Source organism: Trachemys scripta, chromosome 9, assembly GCF_013100865.1.
Source record: "Trachemys scripta elegans isolate TJP31775 chromosome 9, CAS_Tse_1.0, whole genome shotgun sequence".
Lineage (NCBI taxonomy): Eukaryota > Metazoa > Chordata > Testudines > Emydidae > Trachemys > Trachemys scripta.
The window spans coordinates 64,929,159-64,947,082 of NC_048306.1; the positions used below are offsets into that span (position 1 = coordinate 64,929,159).

At 40.9% G+C, this 17,924-nt stretch overlaps 1 protein-coding gene across 2 annotated transcripts in view; it reads left to right on the forward strand.

The window, feature by feature from the left end:
• PXYLP1 (2-phosphoxylose phosphatase 1) overlaps positions 1-17,924 on the forward strand; it is a 96,074-nt gene that overhangs the window by 59,307 nt on the left and 18,843 nt on the right. For both annotated transcript variants that reach the window (XM_034782000.1, XM_034782002.1), the window contains exons 3-4: positions 4,792-4,953; positions 6,045-6,171. In XM_034782000.1, coding sequence (XP_034637891.1) covers positions 4,792-4,953; positions 6,045-6,171 — 289 coding nt within the window. The remainder of the gene's footprint in view (positions 1-4,791; positions 4,954-6,044; positions 6,172-17,924) is intronic.

Consider the following 17,924-nt stretch of genomic DNA (forward strand, 5'->3'; position numbering starts at 1 on the left):
GAAAAAGGCACAATAATAAAGACATCAGACTGAAAGGATGACAGAGAAAAGGCAGAAGGGGAGGGAAAAAAGAGAAGTTGAAAACAATTGAGAGAAATTCTGAGATTGCACAGGGCAAAGTGGGAGTGGATATTAATCATTTAGAGAGGGAGGGGAAGAATTGAAACTTCAAAAAAAGTCACAAACAGGTATTTAAATTACAGTATTTTTTTATTGTTCACTTCTGACATTGGGTAAGTAGAAATAACCTTATTGTATACAGCCACTAGGAGTATAGAAATTGCTATACCAGATCAAACCCATATATGAATAGAACAGAACATAATATCCCAACTGAGGGCTTATATAATAGACTGATATAATGGAACTATAATATTTTCAGTGTTGTTTTCCTATCCCATTCCTTACATGTTCAGGAAAAAAATCTGATTTTTTGATCACTGCTACACACTGAACAGAAATTTAAATTAAAGTGTGTCCACATTAGTGTCCAGGGGTGACGCCTGGGTCTTTTTAACCTGAGTGCTTACAGTTAATTTAGACACCTCAATTTGTATGAGTCGTTCAGATCATTCCTTCCAATGTGCATTATTATCTTGTATTTGTCAAAATTGAATTCCATTTGTGGTCGGGCTGCTCATTTGGCTGATTTTGCTGGGTCCCTCCAAAGTTCTTAACAGTTTTCTCTATCTTGACTAATCTAAATAATTTTGTGTCATCAGGAAATTTTGCCACTCAGCTGTTCACCCATTTCCATATAATTGATAAATGTATTAAGCAATACTAGTCCTTGTACAGAAACTTTGGACAGCCCATTGTCAACTGGTCTTAAGTAAAACATTTGCTACCATCCAATCATGCAGAGTTGCAGCTGGTTTTCAGAGAATGCATATTCGTTTTTGCAGTTTAGCCACTTGATTTTTAAATTCCTCAGAACTCTTGGGTGTATTCCATGTGATCCTGGTGACTTGTTGCTCTTTAATTTATCAGTTGTTCCAGTACTAATTCTTTTGATACTTCAGTCTTTGGTAGTACCTCATCTTTGTTAACTGGATAGCGTACGCCTGTGGCAGGTAATTCCCCCATATCCCCTGTGGTAAGGACTGATGTAAAGGAATAATTTTGTTTCTCTGCAATGACTTTATTCTCCTCTTTATTGCTCTCTTTTCTCCCTGATTCTGGCTTCCTGTTTCTAGTATACTTAAATATTTTTTTTCTGCTTTGAGGGGTTACACATCATCTTTGTTATCTTATACTTAATAGTTTCAAAGCTAAGTCTAATGATTTTGACTTTTTTTTTTTTTTTTTTTTTTACTTTAGCTATAGTGTCACTGTGTTAGTTGTTGGTATGATTTCCCCCCAACTACACACCAATGGATGTTGAACTTAATTATATTGTGTTCCCTATTAGTTACACCAACCCTGTATGTTACTTAGGGCTAAACTGATAAAAGTGTCTCCTGTTGTGTGCTCTGGAACTAGCTGTTCTAAAAAGCAACTAACTTCTTATAGCATTTGAAAGTTATCTGTCTAAACCTTGTCTCCTTGGGACATGTGGTCAATTTATATGGGGGTAATTGAAGTCCTCCATTAACTGTTTTATTAGGCATAGGAACTACTTTGATCTCCTTCAACAATGTGCATTTACAGAGGCTGGTAGTATAATCTTACTAGTATAATTAAGTGTATTCTTCTGATTTGAGATTTATAGCCATACAAATCCTACTGTAAGTTCCTTTCCACTCAGTCAGCAGTCCAAGAGATGTTGACTAGACTAATGATAACTTATTAATATCTTTAAAAATATTTTAATGCAATATTTTAAAAGTCTCAGTGTGCAATAATCTTAATATGGGAGGACCTGAAAAAATGGACGCAGTGAGTAGGGAAATTCTGGAGGTGGCAATTGAGCCTTGAGAGTAGAATACCAACAGTTCCCCCTTCCTATCCCACAAAGTCCAAGGTTCCATATTCGTAGATTGCGCCAACCCTAATTCTGTGGGTTTTCTTACTTATAAATAAGTTTAAAAACACAAGTAGGTGAAATTCAGGGCCAGTCACCATAGATGTTGCCATGTCAGTAGCTGGAGCAGGAGGAGTACAGAATCTGAAAGACTTGAACTTTGGCTTTGGTGGATGAAGAGAAACCAATTTTAAACCTTCTTAATGTGTGTAGACTATAGTACCTTAATTATTTAAATCTATGTGCATCTTCTGTTAATTATTTTGACTTGGACTCTTAAACGTTTTCTGTATTGGTTGCATTTTAGTACACCTTTTTAAATACTTGGTATTGTTTCTCCCCACTTCTGCACCCAACACACCAGCCAATCCACAGAACAAATGTACCTCTAAAATCAGTGCCCTTCACAGTCGTGATGTGATTTGAGGAATTACCACGGACAGAAAATCAGTAAACCTTCAGTTTTGAAATTAGTCTCCCCTCTTTGCAGTTGAAGACTAATGGGAACAATATGAACTACTTTTCCCATCATTTTCAATCAGAAAAATCTTTCCCTCTTTGAAAAGAATATGTTGGCAGGGGCAAAGCCTTGAGAGTTCATTATTATGGCTGCAGTCTTTGAGGGCTTACTACATAAAATAATCTTCAAACCTAGGCAATCTGAAGAGAGTTTGTCAACTCAACCTTGTCCAAAATTTGGATTTTGTAGAAACAAGCTTTTGCAGATCCAAAGACCTATGAGAAATATTTCCATTTATTTTTTGTTTCACAATACAAGTTTGAGTTGACTTGTGTCTCTTTCAGTTTAGTGTGATACTGCCAAGGGCATTTTACAACGACATTAATATTCACTTTTGTTGACTTTTTGTTTTTGTTTTAGTTGGGTAAATCCATAATAGTTAAACTAAGTAATTTTTTCTGTATATTTCTAAAATCCATATTTCTTACATTCTTGTGAAAGGGACACTGAGATGTTGTGGGCACCATGCATGATTTAATATAATTTAGCTTTTTCTCATATATTTTAATGACTTTTTCCAATTTAAAAAGTCTGTGCTATCATCCAACATGAGTGAATTCTATTTTTAGACTTCATTTGTGTACAGCATTTCAGTTTCAAGTTCAATGATTATAAAGTGAATAAAAATTATTAGATATATTTTAACATCCTTATGAATATTTTATTGCACAAGTAAACAAAAAGTCTGGATGGGGGGAAGAGGGTGATATCTGAAAATTGTAAAATCAAAGTTTACTAAAAACATGTTACTTGAGTTTATCTATGAATTTTCGATAGGAGCCCTCCCAGGGCTGCAGAGGGACACTGATTAGCACGAGACTAGCTGCGGAGACAGCTTTCAAAGGGAAATGTCTAGGAATATGTGAGCCCACTGCAGCTAGCTTCACATGTAAAACACTGCAGCTTTAGACTGCCAGTTGGACAGCAGTCACTGATCCTCCGGCGAAAGTGCATCCATGCAGATAGCTGATTGGCAAGAAGTGATCCTGCATGACAAATAGTAGTTAGGCCATGCTTGATCCCTGGGCTGAGAAATACTCTGTGATATAAAAAATTACTTCAGCTAAATTTTTCTTATTACCTAACCATTCTGGACTAATGTGATTTTCATGTGTTGTTTTTGCCATTCACACTATTTACTAGATCATAAATTAGGTAGATAAAACAATCAAAACTAAAATGTACTACTTTCTCCATACATTGTACTTCCCAAGGCCCCAGTCATCACAACATACCTTAAATTGATGACCATTTGTACTGAAAAATTTCAGTGGGTTAAATTGTCCTATGTGTAAAACAAGATTGGCTGCCACTCACAAAAAGATGACATGTTGGAAGTGTAATAAGGGTACTTTAGACCTGTTCACTGGGTGTTCTTTCTGTACTACTGGCAGTCAAGACTTCTGATGTTTCCAAGGAGATGATGAAATATAAAGCCAACAATCTGTTGTCGTTTCCCTGTCTGAAGTAGTCTCCAGGCAGGCAACCAAAGCAACATTTCTAACTAAGATACTCTGTAGAGTGAAAAGCAACCGAGGAAGTTTCTGAAGTAAATGCTTGTGATATTTACTGTCAAAAGGGCCTAACAGAGTTAAAACTATCCTGAGCTATTAAACCTGACTTCAGAATAAAAAGAGTTGGGGAAATTCAGTCATTCCCATCCCCATAAAGAACAGACCAAAATCTGTTTTTCCCCTTTATATGGTGAATTTCCTTTTCTAAATATTAGATTTCCTAAACTGTTTGCTCTGGTGCTTTTTACCAAGGAAAGTCCCAATAGTCCCATGGCTACAAGTTCCTTTACCAAGATGTGTGTCTCTTTTCTTTAGCAACTCCTGCCCGACCTTTCAGGGTCTATGCTGAAGAGTCAGGATATCAGCAGTCATGGGAGATAATGACTCATGTCTTATCCACTGACTGTTGATATAGGTTTTTAAATTCCTAGTCCTGCTGCTGCTCTTATCACCCCATGGAAAAATCCAACACAAGAAGCAGTTCCAAGGAAAAGAGTGCAAATGACAAAAAACAGTGACTCTTATGTCCAGATAGATTTCAGTGTCTTACTCTAAGGACTGCCTATGCAAGAGAGCTCTTTAGGGTCTTCCTGATTTCATTATGTAACGGCATCAAAAATTGACAGAATGAACACAACCCAGTGGTCTAGTGTGACTGATTTTCATGGAAGTCCATTTCCTGGTAAAATAACCAATTTTTAAAACTGAGTATTTTGCACATTATTAAAATAATAATATGGATGTATTGACCAGTTTTAATTTACTACAAATGTTGCTAATTTTATGTCTTTTAGTGCACTTAATCCCAGTCAACCCAGTCAAAGAAGATGGGCTGAACCCTAAGAGCCGAAAGAGAATAATGCCTGATCCTCTGACTGAACCCCCTGCAATTGATCCTATTTATGAAGCTCGTGTTTACTGTAATGTTCCTAGCATAACTGAACGCAGCATGGAAGGTAGGCTGTCAGACATGGTGTAGGCAATTGACAGGGTTTATTTCATTATTAGGTCCTACATGTTGGCACTGGAAATGGTGATTTTAAGTGTGCATTGTAAATGCTTTAGAACTTGGAGCTAGCCACAAACATCTTGACTGGCTGCTGAAATATATTCAGTTGCCAAAAATGCTCAGTTCCTTCTTCCCCTCATTGTGTATTTTGATTTTGGAGTTGGTTGTTAAAGGAGATCTACAAAGGTTCTTCTGACAGTTAAATTGTATGTAAGATCCACAAAGAGACGGGGGGACAGGGAAAGAAAATATAGATTGTAGCTGTTGTTTAAAAATATTTAGCATTTTGTTGGAAACCGTGTAATCACATCCTAGTGGTGTGAAATTTGAATATGTTAATGCTGAAGTCTCAAAGTGGGACATAAGCAATTGGAGTGCTTCCCCAGAAATGACAGGTTAGGTTGGTGAGAACCATGGAAAGAGATAATGATGGGAGGGGAAAGCAGCCTCTATCTTTAGTTGAGGAAGACACTTTTTGGACTGCTCACCCCGTAGTATGGCACAAAGCATCTTAAATCACTATACCTTTGTATCGTCCACTAATGTCAGTTAAGTGCTTATATCAGTCAGTCCCCTTAGAAAGTAAACCTAAGGTAAAGATAAAAAACCAATACTTTGATCCAAAGTAGTCCCCATTTGGTGATTTTCTAGGCATGCTGGAAAAGTCATCTGATGAACTGGGTTTTTGGAGAGGGCTGTGGGTATGCTTCCCAGAATGATTAAAGAAGGGAAGGAAAGGAGCTTTATGGTAGCAGAGTTTCTTTTTGAATAATTATTCTAACATTTCTGGGGTTCTATTGTAGTATTACGTGTTGGGCGCCTAGAGCCTTTATTGATGTCTTTTTATTATTTAAATTGAAATAAATACTTCAGGACAAAGGACTGTCTCTCCTCCATATTCTCTAAGCACTGAATACAATGTTGAAAACAACAGATAATTAACAATAATGCATGCTTTTTTACTTGGAATAGTAGAATTGGAAAACATATGGAGAGGATTAAGATTGCTGTTTAATTTTACTTCTTCCTTCCACATAGGTCATGCACCACATTATTTTAAGCTTGTGTCTGTCCACGTGTTGATTCGCCATGGGGATAGATATCCACTTTATGCCATTCCCAAAACAAAAAGACCAGAGATCGACTGTACATTGGTGTCTAGAAGGTAAACATCCTGGATTTTACCATTTCTCTCTCCATGTTGACATTTGCTGTAACATTTCCAAATGTGTGAGAGCTGAGGCATGGTGCATGAACAAAATTAGAGAGAGAGAAATTACTTTTGTTGTTGTTATGCATCCACTGTGTAAAATAACTATCTGGGAATGGTTGATTGTCTCTTCACTCAGCCATGAACGGTTGTCCAAGTTTTATTATTAGTCATGTAGCAGTCTGTTTTGCAGTCTCTTTTGCATGTCTACTGCTTGGATAAAGTTAGAGGGTCATTGAATTATCAAAAAATCCACTGTGTTAGCTACACTCAAAATAGTTTGTTTGTCATTGAAAAGATGGCTTCTATCATAGCAGGCCCTGTGCATTAAGATGCTATTTAATCTCTTCATTTGGTCCTTAAAAATGTAAAAATCAAATTATGTAATAGTGCACAGATGCATGTGAATATTTTTCACACAGATTATATTAATGAACCATTTTGGTTGGGATTAATTGGACAAAATTGTAGAAATTCCAAGTTATGGTTCTTACAACTGTAATCCAGCTCACTCATCCATGTATAGGTTTTGTATTAACATATATTAATATTAAGATAAATGCCTTAGTTTTAATGGCCAATTTGTTGTCATTTTGTGTGAGATTCAGTTTCAATTTCTTGAATTTGGAGCAATTTTAAATTTTAACCCTAATATATTAAAAGACAATTCAGAGGATTTTTCAAAGTGACAGAATCATAGACTTCTTTAAAAACAATCTACTTTAAAAATTAAGATATTTAGCAAAAGTAATAAAATGTAATAAGATTTCATTAAGGAGGCCATTTCCTGGGTCCAGATGGGAAATTGAACTGAAGATGGTGGTAACTCTTCAATTGATTTAATTGGTAAAACAATTGACTTTGGCTGCTGTTTGTAGGTAAGGTTCAACATGTATTTAATCATTTTTGAAGGGGGTGGTTAAATGGAGCTTAGTTTTACATTATTTTGGGTACTTGTAGGCAGATGTGATTAGCACTTGAGGAGATACTACCCCTGAGTACTAGGGCAGTGATAATGTCCTCGTTCACAACTACAGGTTGAATTGGTAGTTGAAAGTGCTGTTGGTATGTAAACTGAATGTGTCATTCCTATTCTGCAGTAATTTTACTTTGTTCATTGTACTTCTTGGTAGAGAAGCTTCCATGGTTAGTTTTATTGCTGGAATAAATAAAGTTCTACTGGTTTGCAGTGCTCAGCATACTTTCGGCTGTGAGCGTTGAATATGTTTTGCCCCCATTCACATAAGTATTTGAACAGAATTCAGCATGGTTGAGGATGGCATGGGTCATGGGGGGCCATTTGTGACCCATCTGGAGTCAAACAGCTGCCCACTTAGTGCTGGTACCTACAGTCTCAGATTGAACTTTAGACCCAATTGCTGGTAAGTCTCTAGACCTTTAGTCTGATTGATATATCTCATTGTAAACATCTTGTTTGTGACCCAGCTCCCTGACTGTCTTCTCTGAGTGGCCTCACACAAAGCATTTTCACATGTTCTCTCCTCCTTCTAAGTCAACTAGGATTTTCCAGGATTTTCCTACAAGCTGGCTCCTCTCTCTACTGGGAGCAAGTCTGACTGCTGTGAACTCCCATTAGGTCCCTTTCATCACTATCCCTCTTCTTAGCTTACAGCAGCCTCAAAGCCTTGTGTGCTGTCCTGCTTCTTTTTTGAGGTAACCATTACCCCAGCAAACTCCAGAGCACCATTTCCTTGCCACTTCCTCACTCTGATAGCTTGGTTTAAGCAAAGATAATTTTCCTAGCCTTTCACTTTGACCATGTTACCGCTTTGCATCCCCTGCTGGCTCCCCCTTCAGTCGCATCGTACAAAAGCTACTTGTCTTCACTTTCAAGGCCCTTTACAATTTACCTCCATCCTACTTCTCATCTACCATTCACAGTTGAGATGTCACTGCCCACCTCCAGTCGGCCCACTATGCCAGCCTCCATCATGCACTGCTTAAATTTTCAAACAATCACCTATCTATTTCTCCAGTTCTGCCTCTCAGTTTTGGGAGGAGCTCCCTGTAAACATCCACGAAACTACTTAATTATCCTCCTTAAAACGTTCTCCTTTTCCGTGATGCCTACAAAAAACTTGACAGTGGTTAGAGACCACTGCCTGTCATGCTGACTAGTATTGTTTTCTTGTACTCCCCATCTGTCTATATCCGTCTGGTGGTCTCTTGACTTATACACCTCTACCTCGATATAACGCTGTCCTCGAGAGCCAAAAAATCTTACAGCGTTATAGGTAAAACCACGTTATATCCAACTTGGTTTGATCCGCCAGAGTGCGCAGCCCCCCCCCCCCCCCCGGAGTGCTGCTTTACCGCTTTATATCCAAATTTGTGTTCTATTGGGTCGCATTATATCAGGGTAGAGGTGTACTGTAAATTTGGGGTAGGGACTGTCTTTTTATTTTGTGTCTGTACAGCGCCTAACACAGTGGGGTCTTGGTGAATGATTAAGGCTATGAGGCATTACAGTAATACAGATAATAAATCTTATGATTAGCATGTTATGTTTAAATAAAAATATCCTATTCTGATACCAGTCCAGAGCAGCACATATTCTTAGGGATTATCTATCTTCATATGCAAATCCTGGGCTACATCTGCTTATAAAGAACCAGAACCAATTTAATTGAATATCTACACTAGATACAGTGCCTCTTTCAGATTTTAAAAACCTCTTGTCCCTTATCTAAATGAAGCATTAGAGGCTGACTGCTTTTTCCACATCAATAGGAAAGAATTTCCATCTCAGTTAATCAAATCTCCTTTCCTGCATGATAACAGTAAATTGCAATCTCTGTTCAGTGAGTTCAGATCCAGCCTCTGCTATAGAAATTTTGAAACTTCTAAAAATATTTATATTCCACATGTATAAGTTACCTTTGATTTTCATTTCTTAACATTTATCCTTAGTGTCGAAGAGAAAAATAATTCTTTTTCTTCAGTTTAGTTTAGTTTTGCATTGAATATCTTTTTTGGGCGGGGTGAGTGGGGGGAGATTGCACATGTGTCATTTTAATTTGATCTCTTTGAGGTAAACAGATACAATGTCACTCTTCAAAAATTACTATTTACCAACAGTTACCCCACAGTACTATTTGAGATGCCAGGGTCAAAGCCAAAGTAAAAAAGAAAAATATAGTATGTCAGTTACCTCTGTGTAATAAATATTTTAATGACAACCACTTAATTTGAATGCTTGGTGCTTTTATTTCACATTCTACGACTGCCTACAGCCTAGCACTTCCACTGGTAGCAGGCCCAATTCCGGTTGCAGACATTCTCTGAGTGTTGCCGCTACTTTTGGCAGCAACATTTGTTCTTTTTTACTTTAGGTGGTGCTCAGTGATATGAGAGGTGCAGTATGGAAGAATCAAAAGTGGACATTAGAAACATACAGTATAAAAAGACTTCACCCTAGTTTGTTTATTTTTTATTTATACTGTACTTGAGTCATTGGTGGTGATTGAGTTCCCAAAAGATACAGTTTTACCCAGTGAACATTCTGAGGTTATGTCTACACTCAAAACCCGCAGGAGCAAGTCTCAGAGCCTGGGTCTACAGACTTGGGCCCACGCTACGGTGCTAATAACAGCTGTGTAGATGTTCTGGCTCAGTCTCTGAAACCCACCCTTTCCCAGGGCTTCAGAGCCCGAGTCTGAATATCCACACAGCTGTTCTTAACACTGTAGCCTGACCCAGGCTCTGAGACTTGCTGCCACAAGTTTTGAAATGTAGTATAGACGTACCCTCAAAATTTTGAAAGCTGAAAGTAAAAACAAAAAATGAATGCCCAACATAAATATTCTTTTCTATCAGTCTGTAGTTTGCTATGCATATTGATTACCTAAGACAGAATGAATAGCTGCAATATATTTTTGTTAATTATTTCTTCAGATATATTTGTCCTTCTGTAAAGTTGGGACCACAGTCCATGGTGAGGGGCATTGAGGTCAATGTATCCAAAGCAACGTACAAGAGCTAAGTGTTATTAAGTAATGTCTTGCAAAACTTCTTTGTCTTTCTCTTTCTTTCCTCACTGGGACAGGTTTGTGGGCCAGAGCAGCAGAGAATTTGACTACAAATCTCATTTGGACCAGGGCTGGGTTTTTGTAAGTTTTCCAGTACTTCCTAGCAATTACTAGAGTTCCAGATAGCCTCATGAAACTGCCAAATGCAATGAAAATTAAACCTTTCCTAACCTTAAAATAGATGCAGTTTAATGTAAAGAGTAGGAGATGTTAGTTCATTATTTGACATAGTTCTCACATCCTGGTTATATGTGTAAAAATATTTCTTGTAAAACAATTTTTCCCTGATACCGTATGTCACCATTGAGGACAACTCCACCTGTGTTTTCTCTCAGTGGTCCAGCAAGCGCGCCTACTTTCAGGCTTCCAGCTCCCCAGCCATTGCCTTTTTTTGGGCGGAGACCACATCTCATTCCCTTCTGACTAGAATATGTCCCGGCTGCACAGTTCCCTGGCTACACTGTGTTAATGCTAGCAATTTTCATTGTCTTATAGCAAAGAAACAGTTATAGAAAAGATCATGGGCAGAAATTTTGGGAAAACAAATTACTTGCACACCCTCACTTTGGAAGGGAACATGAGTATTAATCTCTTTGGCTGTGATTTATCACTGGTATAATCAAGGGTTAGGGCAGTCAGATGTGATGCAAGCCACATCACTCCCTTGTGTACTGTTGGCTGTGAAACTGATGTGCTTTAACTGCATCAGTCCTGTGAGCCATTGGCTTGTGGGTACTTTGACTTTGATAGTCAAGAGTGAATTTAGTTTAATGCACACACATTTTTTCAGGAAATTTAACTTTTATCTTGTTAAAACATGGAATATTGTATGAAAAGTGCATGCTATTTTGTGAAAAATGTCTGATATAATGTTCAGAAAAATATTTGGCTGTGTACAGGTTCAAATATGTACTGTTACTGTGTTTAGAAAGTTAGATACAGTTTAAAATTGCATAGTAGTATTTACCCCTAATATATTACATTTTTGAAACATGTCACAGTGAATTATTACAATTAAACTTAAGGGGCCCGAGGATACTGTATTGAATCCACAAAAAAGCAGAGATCTGTCTTGACCAATAGTTCTGTTAATTTGCTCCATCCAGTTCTGAGATGTTAAAGTGTAAAACTTAGGTAAAAGGTCCGATTAATCAATCAGGATTCTAATCACTTATCTACGCGGGCAAAGTTAGGTAAGTATGGATTGATCCATTCTAAAAATTTGCAATTTGGTTAGACAGTCAGTTTCCAATATCTCAAACATTATGCCCTAAGCATTCATTTATTTTTAGTCAGATAATTTATAGTGTAAAAAAACTTCTTGTTTTAGGATATGTCAGACCAAAATCCACTGTTAGTGAGCATTTGCCTCCTTCATATGAGTTTGGCTTCTTTTGAATAGCAGAGTCTGGTGGGACCGGGCACATGCTCTGTGTTTCCCCACCCCATTCTCCCGTGCCAGGGCATAAAAGGCAAAGAAGTCCTCTCTGTTCCTCTTTGCACCTTTGGCAGCAAGATGGAACCCAGCAAGCGTCCGACTTGTTGCTACTCTTCTTAGAGACTACAGTCAGTTTTTTTTCAACTACTCTCAGGTAAGAAAAGTTAATCTTCACACTTCCATTTCCTTAAATTGGACATAACAAAATAAAGCAGCAAGCATTGGTCACTTCCTCCTCTATATATGCCCTAGTAAGTGGTGGGAGGTGCTTTGTGCCAAGAGCTATACCTCACAGCAGACTCAAACTGTCGGGCAAACCTGCCCATCTTGTGACGGGCTGATTCACATCAAAGGCGAACATAGTTAGTGCCTTTCTTGCCTAGCGGAGAATCACATCCCAGGTAGATGCTCTATGTGAAAATCCTTCTCTAGGTTCGGCAAATCCAGGGATGCTCAGCTCAAGTTACATCTGCAAGAGCAGTCCACACAGGTCACTTTGGACTCTGATGTGATGGTTTCTACAAAAGTGTAGCTGGAAAAGTCACCATTGGCCAGCACTTCCTTGAGCATAGGCCATCCTCTGGGATCAGAAAGTGAAAGGAAGGCAAAGAGGATACCCGCAAAGCCAGCACTGGTGTATTTGATGCTCATGACCCGTGGCATCAGTGAAATCTTTACTGTGATGAACCAGGGGACAATCCAGACTAATGAGCAGCTATGTCACCCCTACCCTACAGCCTTGGGTGCCTTATGATGCCTTGTTGAAGTAGCTTCCAACTGAGCTGGTCACAAACAGCCTTCCAGTATGCAAGCCATACCCTGAGTGTCTGTGTCTCACTGCAGCCTTCCAGCCACACTTGGTTTACGCTTACGGGTACGTCTACACTACAGGATTAATCCAAATTTACAGAATTCAAATTTTGGAAACAGATTGTATAAAGTCGAATGTATGCGGCCACACTAAGCACATTAATTCGGCAGTGTGCGCCCATATAGCGGGGCTAGCGTCGATTTCCGGAGCGTTGCACTGTGGGTAGTTATCCCATAGCTATCCCATAGTTCCCGCAGTCTCCCCGCCCATTGGAATTCTGGGTTGAGATCCCAGTGCCTGGTGAGGAAAAAACATTGTCGCAGGTTGTTCTGGGTACATCCTCACCCCTCCCTCCATGAAAGCAACGGCAGACAACCGTTTCGCGCCTTTTTCCACAGCAGACACCATACCACGGCAAGCATGGAGCCCGCTCAGCTCAAGACAGCAGTCATGAACATTGTAAACACCTCGCGCATTATTGTGCAGTTTATGCTGAACCAGAACCAGAAAAACGAGGCAAGGAGGCGGTGGCGACGGCAGCGCGGCGACGAGAGTGATGAGGACATGGACATTGACAGAGACTTCTTTCAAACCATGGATCCCGGCGCTTTGGAGATCATGTTGTTGATGGGGCAGGTTCTATCCATGGAACGCCGATTCTGGGCTCGGGAAGCAAGCACAAACTGGTGGAACCGCATAGTGTTGCAGGTGTGGGACGATTCCCAATGGCTGCGAAACTTTCGCATGCGTAAGGGCACTTTCATGGAACTTTGTGACTTGCTGTCCCCTGCCCTGAAGCGCCAGAATACCAGGATGAGAGCAGCCCTCACAGTTGAGAAGCGAGTGGCAATAGAAGCTTCTATTGGAAGCTTGCAATGCCAGACAGCTACCGGTCAGTTGGGAATCAATTTGGAGTGGGCAAATCTACTGTGGGGGCTGCTGTCATGCAAGTAGCCAAAGCAATCATTTACCGCTGCTACGAAAGGTAGTCACTCTGGGAAATGTGCAGGCCATAGTGGATGGCTTTGCTGCAATGGGATTTCCTAACTGTGGTGGGGTGATAGATGGAACCCATATACCTATCATGGCACCGGAGCACCAGGGTACCCCGTACATAAACCACAAGGGTTACTTTTCAATGGTGCTGCAAGCACTGGTGGATCACAGGGGACGTTTCACCAATATCAATATGGGCTGGCCAGGAAGGGTTCATGACGCTCGCGTCTTCAGGAACACTACTCTGTTTAAACGGCTGCAGCAAGGGACTTACTTCCCAGACCAGAAAATAACCATTGGGGATGTTGAAATGCCTATAGTTATCCTTGGGAACCCAGCCTACCCCTTAATGCCATGGCTCATGAAGCCATACACAGGCAGCCTGGACAGGAGTCAGGAGCTGCTCAACTAGAGGCTGAGCAAGTGCAGAATGGTGGTGGAATGTGCATTTGGCCGTTTAAAAGATCGCTTGCGCACTTTACTGACTCGCTCAGACCTCAGTCAAACCAATATCCCGATTGTTATTGCTGCTTGCTGTGTGCTCAACAATCTCTGTGAGAACAAGGGGGAGACCTTTATGGCAGGGTGGGAGGCTGAGCCAAATCGCCTGGCAGCTGATTACGCGCAGCCAGACCCCAGGGCAATTAGAAGAGCACACCAGGAAGCGCGGCGCATCAGAGAAGCTTTGAAAACCAGTTTCATGACTGGCCAGGCTACCGTGTGAAAGTGCTGTTTGTTTCTCCTTGATGAAAACCCGCCCCCTTTATTGACTCATTCTCTGTAGGCAACCCACCCTCCCCCTTCGATCACAGCTTGCTTTCAAAGGAAATAAAGTCACTATCGTTTAAAAATCATGTATTCTTTATTAATTGATTATAAAAAGAGGGAGCAAACTGGGAAGGTAGCCAGGGTGGTGTTTGGGAGGAGGATCGGAGGGAAGGAAAAGGCCACTAAAAAAAGGTTTAAAATAATGACAGCCTTTTGTTTGGGCTGTCCACTGGGGTGGAATGGGAGGGTGCACAGAGCCTCCGCTCCCCCTCCTCCCCTCGCGTTCTTACACGTCTGGGTGAAGAGGCTATGGAACATGGGGAGGGGGGTTATACAGGGGCTGTAGCAGCAGTCTATGATCTTGCTGCCATTCCTGAAGCTCCACCAGACGCTGGAGCATGTCTGTTTGCTCATGCAGCAGCCCCAGCGTTGCATCCTGCCTCCTCTGATCTTCCTGCCGCCATCTCTCATCTCGAGCGTCTCTCCTCTCCTCACGTTGGTCCCTCCTGTCCTCACGTTGGTCCCTCCTGTCCTCACGTTCACTAGCATCTTTCCTATAGTTTGAAACCGTGTCCTTCCACTCATTCAGATGAACTCTTTCATTGCGGGTGGATTCCATGATTTCCGCGAACATCTCGTCTCGCATCCTCTTTTTTCCAACACCTTATCTGAGGTAGCCTTCGGGATGGAGGAGGGAGGCTTGAAAAATTTGCAGCCCTTGGAGGGAGGGGAAAAAAGGAGAGCATTTTTTAAAAAGATACATTTTACGGAACAATGCTTATACTCTTTCACGGTGAACAACACTATTCACATTACATAGCACATGTTATTCCTGTGCAAGGTCGCATTTTGCCTCTTAATATTGAGTGCCTGTGGCTTTGCTGCTAGAGATCACAGACGCAGGTCCAGGCAACAGAATTTGGCTTGCATGCGGCCATGGTAGGCCATTGTCTTTCGGCTTCTGCGCCCTCCTTTCCCACATACCAAGCAAAGCTCGTTGAGTGCTGCGGTTTTCCTGTTAATCTTCAGCAGCAGAAAACAAACTAACCCTCCCCCCCCATCCAATTCTCTGGGATGATCGGTTTATCCCTCCTCCCACCACGTGGCTGGTATCAGGGAAGATCCCTGCTAGCCACACGTGAAAAGCTCAGCGCCAGTCCCCCTCTTGTCCCCACCCAAGGCGCTTGGCTTACTACAGGGAAGGATTTCTTTTCAGCCACCTCTGTCCCCTTAATTAAATTCCCATATTTCAACCAGGTTACCATGAGCGATATCACCCTCCTGAGGATTACACAGCGAGATAAAGAACGGATGTTGCTTGAATGCCAGCAAACACCGGGACCATACGCTGCCAGGCTTTGTCATGCAATGATACCAGATTACTTGCTACTAGCCTGGCATGGTCAAATGTCCTACCATGGAGGACAGAATAAGGCTGCAATGCCCAGAAACCTTGTGGCAAGGCTTTTGGAGTATCTCGAGGAGAGCTACATGGAGATGTCCCTGGAGGATTTCCGCTCCATCCCCAGACACGTTAACAGATTTTTCCAGTAGCTGTACTGGCCGCGAATGCATCCCAAGTCCTCAGGGCAAATTAATCATTAAAAAATGCTTGCTTTTAAACCATGTTTTATATTTTAAAAGGTAAACTCACCTGAGGTCCCTTCCATGGGGTCATGGTCTTGGTTACTGGCTTGGGAGGCTTGGGAGGGTACGGTGTGGCTGATGAGATTACCTCCGCCTCGGAATCCATGGTCAGAGATGGGGTAGTGGTGGCAGCCCCCCCTAGAATTGCATGCAGCTCAGCGTAGAAGCGGCATGTCTGCGGCTCTGACCCGGAGCAACCATTTGCCTCCTTTGTTTTCTGATAGGCTTGTCTGAGCTCCTTGACTTTCATGCGGCACTGATCTGAGTCCCTATTGTGGCCTCTCTCCATCATGCCCTTGGAGATTTTTTCAAAAGTTTTGGCATTTCATCTTTTTGAACAAAGTTCTGCTAGCACTGAATCCTCTCTCCATATAGTGATCAGATCCAATACAGTCCATGCTGGTGCTCTTTTTCGATTATCGGCCTGCATGGTTACCTGTGCTGATGAGCTCTCTGTGGTCACCTGTGCTCTCCTGTGCTGGGCAAACAGGAAATGAAATTCAAATGTTCGCAGGGCTTTTCCTGTCTACCTGGCCAGTGCATCCGAGTTCAGATTGCTGTCCAGAGTGGTCACAATGGTGCACTGTGGGTTAGCTCCCAGAGACCAATACCATCGAATTGCGGCCACACTAACCCTAATTCGAAATGACAATATCGATTTTGGCGCTACTTCGCTCGTCGGGGAGGAGTACAGAAATCGATTTTAAGAGCCCTTTATTTCGAAAGAAATGGCTTCGTTGGATGGGTGCAGGGTTAATTCGATTTAACGCTGCTAAATTCGAATTAAACTCATAGTGTAGACCAGGCCTTAAACCAGAAGAGCGTCAGGTGCTTGTAACTGAACCTTCCAGAATGATAAGGTGGTGCTGAAATATCACCCATTCAGTGGGCGGTATGGATGCTAATAGAGAACATTGGTCAGCACTGTCCACAAATCAAACTTACTGTGTGAATTAGGTCATGTACAGTTGAGATTTCTCCCAGACTTTGGTCTTTTGCATGCCACCAAATAACTCTATCACGGGGCTGAGCAGGCAATTAATTTCTCTAACAAGATGAACCAGGAGCAAATTGCTAATTGCTAAGATAGGATTTTTAATTATCTGTCTCTAGGGAGTGAGATATTTCCTTTGGAAAATAAGGAGACGTAATTCAAATCCACTTAGAGATTGTAAAGGGTCTGATCTTTTCATCTCAGAGAATGTCGGCTATGTTATAATATATACAAGAAAGCACCTTTGCAAAGATAACTGGAAATGATGATGTTGGGTGACTAGATTTATTTCTCTGGATTACAGGGGGATATGAGACTTCAGTTTGATAGTTTGAAGAGAAGTCAAGGTTGATGGATGGCTAAAAAAGGCATCTGCAGTTCCTTGTCTTTACTTTAAAAAAAACTGTGACTTTTGCACAGTATTTTAAACGGTTTACTCCCTCTTAGTGGGACTGCTCAGTGGAAGTGCTTAAATAAGAGAGAGAGCTTTTCACCTGAAGGCTACTAGCTCAGTCTACCCAGGGACCTGAACCTGCAATCCGATCTATGCTGGCAGACCCCTGCACTCCTGTGGAGCTTACAGCTGAATTAAAATTAAAAAACTATTTAAAATTGTAATCTGTGTTAAGACCAAAACTAATTATAATCTATTAAAATCATGCAAATTAAATATAAAGTACAACTAATTGGTACATGTTTGGTGCCAGGTTTTAAAGAAATTTCCCATGAGTTCAGCGGTTTGAGTCATTGGCTAAGCACCTGGAATCAGAGTTAGTTGAAGTGAAACCAGGTTTGCCATCAGTAGTCTCTTCTGCAGGTGTAGAGAGAGTATTTTCTTCATTTCAGTTTATTCCACTGGTTCAGTTCATTGACTAGTTCATTCAAAATTAAGAAATCAGTTAGGCATTGAAAAGGCAGGAAAGCTTGTTTTTCCCTTTCAGTCTCTGAATAGAAATTAAGTGTGAGAGGATGAGCTCTATTAGTTCCAAAATCCTGAAGGACATG